Source organism: Vombatus ursinus, unplaced genomic scaffold, assembly GCF_900497805.2.
Source record: "Vombatus ursinus unplaced genomic scaffold, bare-nosed wombat genome assembly UNPS02006503.1, whole genome shotgun sequence".
NCBI lineage: Eukaryota > Metazoa > Chordata > Mammalia > Diprotodontia > Vombatidae > Vombatus > Vombatus ursinus.
The window spans coordinates 124-7184 of NW_020946281.1; the positions used below are offsets into that span (position 1 = coordinate 124).

Below are 7061 nucleotides of genomic sequence, written 5' to 3' on the forward strand. Positions count from 1 at the left end.
TTCTCTTCAGCGGGGATGAGGTGGGGAGGGTGGATGTGTTTGGGTGAGAACACTGGGCTGGGGGTTACAATTCCACCTTTGCCGTTGACTTACTCTGCCTCTTTCCCTTTCTGAGAAAATATACATCATATATCAAATACGGTGGTCCACTAGACAGGTCACGTAGGGTCCCTTGGAGCGTCTAACATTTTGTAACATTGCCTGTGTCTCTGAGCCCAAGATGACCTACTGAAATCAGGGCTCGTTTAGATATTCCATGGAATGCCTCCTGTGCCCCTGCCGTGGGACACAGGCCCCTTCTCCATGCCTAGGTGGGCCCCTCTCCTCCAACACACGGATTACAAGGGGATTTGGGAAGAGGCTGACAAGCCCATTGAAGAGCGGCTCAGGGAGAGGGTAGGAGGGCAGAAGAGGGACTTCTGGGAGACACTAGGGGTGACTGAGAGGGAAGTGTAGGGATGGGGGTTGGGGCAGGAGGGTCACTCCTCCTGGGAGAGGCTGAGGTGGGGTGGTACCCTCTGAGCAGTCTCTGGGGCTATTCTTGGGCCAGCGTCCCTTCATCTCTTCTCACTAACTTAGGGGTGTCTGTCTTTGTCTCTCTGTTCCCCGTACCTGATCCTCTGCCTCTGTTTCTCTTTCTGTTCTCTCTTCTCTTTCTTTCTCCCCTTTCTATCTCTCTTCTCTCTTTTTCTCTCTTCTTTCTCTCCTCTGTTTTTCCCTCTTCTCTCTTCTCTCTCTCTCTCTCCCTCCCTCTCTCCCTCTCTCCTTCCCTCCCTTTGTCCTGGTACGTATTTCTGCCTATATCATTCTATATCATTCTCCTCTCTGGTGTCTCCTTTCAAATGGTCCTTCTTCTGTCTTCGGGTCTCTCTTTCTGCTTACTGTCTCTGCATGTCTCTTTTTTCTCTCTGTGTATCTTCTCTGTCTGGCTTTCTCCCTATTCCCCCTCCCCCATCTGTTCTTTCTCTTTCTGTGTTTGTCTCTTTGTGTGTCTCCTCTGTGTGTCTTTGTGAGTCTGTCCCTCTGTGTCTTTGTGTTTCTCCATGTCTTTCTCTTTGTCTTACACTATGTCTCTCTCTCTCTTTCTCTCTGTTCCTCCTCCTATGTCTCTCCTCACCATGTCTCTTTGTCTTACACTATGTCTCACTCTCTCTGTCTCTGTCTCTCTGTCTCTCTCTCTCCCTCCCTCTGTGTGTCTCCTCTGCTTTACCTCTGCCCTCTCTCTCCTCGCCCTGTCTTTGGCTGAGGACAGAGCCCAGCCCGGGGCATGGAGGCCGGCTGCGCCGAAACGTGGAGGCCGGGGTAGGGCCCGAGGCACGCTCCTCAGAGAATGGCACCCAGGCCGAGGTGCCCGAGGAAGCCGCAGCCCAGTATGCCGTCATCGCCATAGTTCCCATCTTCTGCCTCATGGGCCTGCTGGGGATTCTGCTCTGCAACCTTCTCAAGAAGAAAGGCTATCACTGCACGGCCCACAAAGACGGCGGTGAAGAGGCCGGGCTTGAGGGCAAGAACGGTGAGCAGGGTACAGAGCCATGAGAGGGGCAGACACAGCCTTTGTCCTTGGGGAGCTGCAAGTCTGAGGCTGGAAAAAGCCCCTGCCTTTGGTGGGTGGGTGTGTGGGGACTCCTGGGGACATCAGAGCAGGTGATCCAACCGCTCTCCAGGTGTGCATGGCCAGGGAAGGGGGAGCAGCTTATGGTGAAGATGAGATACTGAGGGGAGGTCCAGGCAGACATGGTCTGTCGATACCTGGATGTTCTAGTCTGGAACCCAGGAGAGGCATTAGGCTTAGACCTAGGAGTCATCAGCAGAGATGAGCTCACCCACGGAGAGAATTTAGAGAGAGAAGATTAGGGCCCAGGATGAAGCCACACAATTAGAGGGTAGGAGAGGAAGATGAGCTTGGAAAACAGATAGCAAAGGAAAGGGCAGACAGCTAGGAGAACCAGGGGAGAGCAGGAAGGCCCAGAAGGAGACAGTGTCAGGCAGGAAAGAGATGAATGACGGTAGCAATAAGAGGAGAAGGAGCAGGAAAAGGAGGAAAAGCTGCTGGATTTGGTGATGAGGAGGGCGGGGGGACCTTGGAAAGAATGGTTTTAGTGGCATGTTAGGGCTTAGGGAGAGCAGGCAGTGAGGAAGCAGATGACTCTTCCAGAAATTAGATGGTGCAGGGGCCCATGGGAGAGAAATGGAGCAACAGCTTGCAACCATTTGAGTCCTAGGCCTTGTCAGTGCTAAGGGAGTCTAACAGTATGCCTTCCCAAGAGGCCGGAGTTTTACGGGGTCGAAGGTTTTGAAGGCCCAGGGTTCTAAAGTTCTGAAAGTGTTGAGTCAAGTTAGCTACCAGACTTGGTAGGCAGGAAGACCTGAGTTCGAATCCTGATTCAGATGCTTACTAGTTGTATAACGCCAAACAACTCACTTACTCTCCTTCAGCCTCTGTTTCCCCGTCTATAAAAATGGGAATAATAATATGAAACTCAAATGAGATAGCAGATTTTTTTTTATAAAGCTTTAATGTTATATTTTAAAATGTTTTTAAACAGCTTTGGAGGGGGAAAAATCTGTGAGTCTGACAATCTAAGGCTGACTCCAATTTCCCCCGATGGCTGAGGTCAGGAAGGTGGGGCTCGGAGGAATGGGGACAGTTTTCCCTCTACCTGCCTGAACCCCTTCTGGGGAAAGGGCTGAGGAACAGGAGTGAGGGTACTAAATGGATTATTACAGTCTCCAGGACAGGCCAAGGGCCCCCAGGACCTGCCTCTCAGAACCATGTAGCATCAGGGGCCCAAAGGGAGCTGAGCGAACATCTCCTCCTCGAGTTACAGACCAGGAAGCTGTGTCCTGGAAGGGGAAAGGGACTTACCCAAAGGCACTCATCCAAGTCAGGGACAGAGCTAGAATGAAAGCCCAGGCCTCGTGCTTCCGGCCAGGCTCATTTTCCCTCAGCTACCTTTTGGCCTAAATTCATCCATGGGCCCTAAAGCCCAAGGAGTATCAGCAGGTGAACTGATTGGATGTGTGTTGGCACTTTGTTCCCAGCCAAATGGTCTGTTTATTTCACTGTAGGCTACTGTCCTCATCGATGCACATCGACATAATGCAATATTGTTGGACCCAGGCAAAGAGAGAACCATTATATTTGTGTTTTGTTTACCGAGAGAATTGGGGTGTTTCCAACCCCCTGAGACCCCTTCTTTCTCTTGCTGCCTTTTGATCTGCTAAGAGCCCCTGATGTGGACCTGAGAATAGGAACCGCCATTACTGGAGCCATCGACTCCTGGCCTTAGCCTCCCTGGAGATTAGCTAATCTGTAGAGGGAGACTCAGGGTGACCCATTTAAGGCTGCATCAGCCCAAGGCCTCTCCCGAGCCGGAAGGCTGGTTACCCTTTGGGTGGGTGGGTGCGTGATATGGAATGTCAGGATTCTCTAGGGGGAATTCTGGGGCCAAGTGCATCCAAGATTAACTCTACAGCTGTTGAGGATGCTTCCCCAGCTGTCTCCTTCCCTGGGGAGTGGAAGGGGTGAGAGGCAGGAGTCTGAAAGCAGCTAATAACCCCTCCTTCCCCCCAGGATCCTCCCACATCTGTTCCCTAGGAAGGACTGGCTAGGCGACAGAGAGGAAAGACCTTCTTTCTCTTTGCTGGGTGAAAATTCATCTTGCCCTTATAGGGGAGGCGTCTAGCCATCTAACCCTAATCTTTTCTGCTGCAGTTAAGGCCACATGTCTTTGGGAATGAGAACAGTTCTCTGGGAAACAGCCTAGGAAAGATTCTAGCCATGGCTCTGCTGCTGATTTACTCTGTGACTTTTGATGAGTCCTTTGGGCCCCTCAGTTTCCTCATCTGTACAAATGAAGTGGTTCTGGGTCTCTAAGGGCCCCTTTCTAGCTCTGGCATTCTGTGGGTCTGTGCATCCTGATGCCATGCACTGGGCAAAGGAACCTCTGTAGCTACAGGCTTGCCTCTACCCCATCCCCATCCCAGGCATCCAGACTAATGCCCATGTAGAGAGCCTTAAGTTGGTTGAGTAGGAAAAAGACAGAGGCAGAACACGAGCTCCGCTGCCTCAGGGAGCCCCACATACTGAGCACTCACCCCATTGAGCAGCGCTGCCTGGTTCCCTGCCCAGGCTTTGAACCCTGTTCCCATCATGTCCCTCCCAATCTCATAGACTCTTGTCTCTCTTCCCCAGGGACCAACCCTGCCTACCGGATGGATGACCCCAACGAGGACACCATTGGGGTCTTAGTCCGGCTGATCACAGAGAAGAAAGGTGAGGCGGGGGTGCCACCTGTCCCCTCCCCCAGCCTTGGAACCTTAGGGGCTCATTAAGATCTTACACTCTACCAGGACCAGTCACTTGAATAAGAGGAAGTGCCCTGGTGGGAACAAAGATTAGGGAATTGGGGTCTGTCTTGTTGATTCAGCACCAGCGATTTAGTTAAGGAAAGGAAGCAATTCCTGCTGTCTTGCTGTGCAGGTATATGAAACCTGGCCCCTCTCCTGATTCTGCCAGGGGAGAGGGGGAAGGAGGAGACAAGCATTTATTAAGTTAATATAAATTAGTTATTTCATCAAATTAATTATTAATAATAGAATTATTAATTTATTAAGCATGTATTAATATTTATTAATATGTTAAGGTACTTTATACATACTATCTCATTTGGTTCTGGGAAGCTATTATTATCTCCATTTTACAGATGAGGAAGCTGAGGCAAACAGAGGTGAAATGACTTCCAGGGTTACCCAGCTAGGAAGTGACTGAGGTTGGATTTGAACGCAATTCTTCCTGACTCTAGGTCCAGTGTTCTGTGTGTTGTGCTTAGCTCCTAGCGATAACGATCATGGTTCACAGTGGACATTTTAAGGTTTGCCAAGGTGTTTTCCTCACTACAACCCTGTGAAATAGTCCTTAGTGTTACTATTCCCGTTTCCCAGGGCCTGAGGACACTGAGGGTCGGAGAGATTAGATGATTTGCCCAAAGAGATTTCCTAACTCCCGCCCAGTGTTTGCCTCAGTTTCCTCATTGTGCCATGCTGTCAGTCTCTGGTATGCCATGGCAGAACCTGGGACCAAGACAGCACCTTCTGAAGATGCTTCCTATCTCATTGGCCCTTAGTCTGATAAGGGGCCACTGTGCACAGACTGTGGAGGAGAGGCTGAGCTTAGATACCTCCTGTGTGTGCCTGGCGCGTACCAAAGTGTGGCACTCTGCATGGGAAGCCAGGAGGCTTGGCTTCTAACCTGGGCTTGGTCACCGCCTCATTCTGTGACCTCAGCAAGGTCGCTGCCCCTTTTGGGCCTTCACTTTCCTCCTCTGGAAGGTGTAGGCACTGAGCTCCCTGAGCTTCTGAGTTCCTTCCAGCCCTGGAGTTCTGTGAGGAGTTGGAGACAGAAATATTTCAGTGTGATCCATGGCCAGGGTCTGGGGTTCCCCCTGGAGCCACACAATCTCCACCCCCCAGTTTCTGAAGCACTGCCCTCAGGCAGCTGGGTGGCATGTCTGCCAAGCTTAGAATCAGGAAGAACCGAGTTCAAATCCTGCCATAGGATTTACTAGCTGGGTGACTTGGAGTAAGTTGCTGAATCTCTTTCAGCCCGTTTCCTCATCTGTTAAATGAAAGGGGTGGGCCTCTGAGGTTCTTTCCCGCTCTCAATCTCTGACCCTTTGCCCTGTTGGCTCCAGGGGCAGGGCGGGGAGCAGGACCAGTTGGAGGTGGAGTCACAAGGGAGGGGGAACATTGTAATAATTGAAGCTGTCCCATAGGAGAATGGGCTTCTTCCATGCCTCTTCTGTTGGATTAAGCTGGGATGGAACCCTTCCTTCAAGGCTCTTTTCTCCTACCCTACACTGCTTTGAGGGCAGCTAGGTTCCACATTGGCTAAGAGTGCTGGCCCTAGAGTCAGGACGGCCTGAGTTCAAATCCTGCCTCAGACATTTACAAGCCGTGTGACCCTGGGCAAGTCACTTAACCCTATTTTCTTCAGTTTCCTCATCTGCAAAATGAGCTAGAGAAGGAAATGGCACCAGTATCTTTGCCAAGAAAACCCCAAATGGAGTCACGAAGAGTCAAGACACGACTAGTTGACTGAATAACAAATATGACTCCTCTATGACTTTTGTGGCTCCGGGTGAGAAGGGCAGAGACGGGGCAGGCATCGGCGACTGGTAGTTACCTGGACAAGGCCGGGGATCTCCCGCAGTCTGAGCCCCAGAGCCGCCCGGGGTAGGGGCGAGGGCAAGGGAGACAGCTGGTAAGACCGGGCCAGCCCTGACCTGTGGCCCTTTGCTTCCCAGAGAATGCGGCCGCCCTGGAGGAGCTGCTGAAAGAATACCACAGCAAACAGCTTGTGCAGACCAGTTACAAACCTTTGCCCAAGTAAGCCAGAGGCCATCAGCGATGGGGAGGCAAGCCCGAGGGGGAGGCGAGAGCTCAGCTCGCCACCTCATTTGTTGGCCACGCGTGTTTTTAACCAGCTGCCTCGTTCCTTTTGCTGCACTTCCACCCGGCTCCTCTGGCTGTCCTTCCCCCGGCTTGTTTTTCCTCCCCTCCTGACTTCTCTTGCCTCTGCTGCCTGATTTGGTTTGCTGCTGGTACCTGCTTTCTCTTTGTGGTTGCACTGTCCTTTTGTGATTTCTCCTGTCATTTGCTGTCAGGTTCCTGTAGGCCCAGGCTCCTTGGGGGAGTTGGCTGTAGATGGGGCAGAGGACTTGCTATTATTCTACAATTCTTCTTGCTGTTTTCTGGGGATTTAGGGAAGGAAAATAGGGTTTTTCTTCCCTTCAAGCAGACAGGAGTCTCCCTCCCTGTGGCATGGGCTGGAGATAGGGAATGTGTGGCCTCGGAGTTGGGTAGGGTCAGCCAGGCCAGGCTGGTGGGGCAGGGCACAGTGCTGAGGCCATTCTCAGCTGGAGGGGCAGTGTAAAGTACCCTCCTTCTTCCTCTTTTCTCTTCTCTCCTCCCTGTTCCTTCTTTTTTCCCTTCCTCCTCTTTTCTCCTTTCTCTTCCCCTTTTCTTTTTTCCCTTTCTCCTCTTTTCTCCTTTCTCCTCTC

At 51.6% G+C, this 7061-nt stretch overlaps 1 protein-coding gene across 1 annotated transcript; it reads left to right on the forward strand.

The window, feature by feature from the left end:
• The first annotated feature begins 1209 nt into the window (after positions 1-1209).
• Positions 1210-6395, forward strand: LOC114033022 (tumor necrosis factor receptor superfamily member 19L-like). Its single transcript, XM_027848472.1, has 3 exons — positions 1210-1513; positions 4196-4276; positions 6306-6395. The coding sequence occupies exons 1-3, from the start codon at positions 1408-1410 to the stop codon at positions 6389-6391; spliced, it is 273 nt and encodes a 90-aa protein (XP_027704273.1). The 5' UTR covers positions 1210-1407; the 3' UTR covers positions 6392-6395.
• Positions 6396-7061: the final 666 nt, after the last annotated feature.

What these genes read in the sequence shown, in the direction of transcription:
- LOC114033022 (XM_027848472.1), top strand. Translation starts at nt 1,408, where the DNA reads ATGGGCCTGCTGGGGATTCTGCTCTGCAACCTTCTCAAGAAGAAAGGC. An exon ending in CGGGCTTGAGGGCAAGAACG is followed by an intron (nt 1,514 to 4,195) that starts GTGAGCAGGGTA and finishes TCTCTTCCCCAG; the next exon opens with GGACCAACCCTGCCTACCGG. An exon ending in GCTGATCACAGAGAAGAAAG is followed by an intron (nt 4,277 to 6,305) that starts GTGAGGCGGGGG and finishes TTTGCTTCCCAG; the next exon opens with AGAATGCGGCCGCCCTGGAG.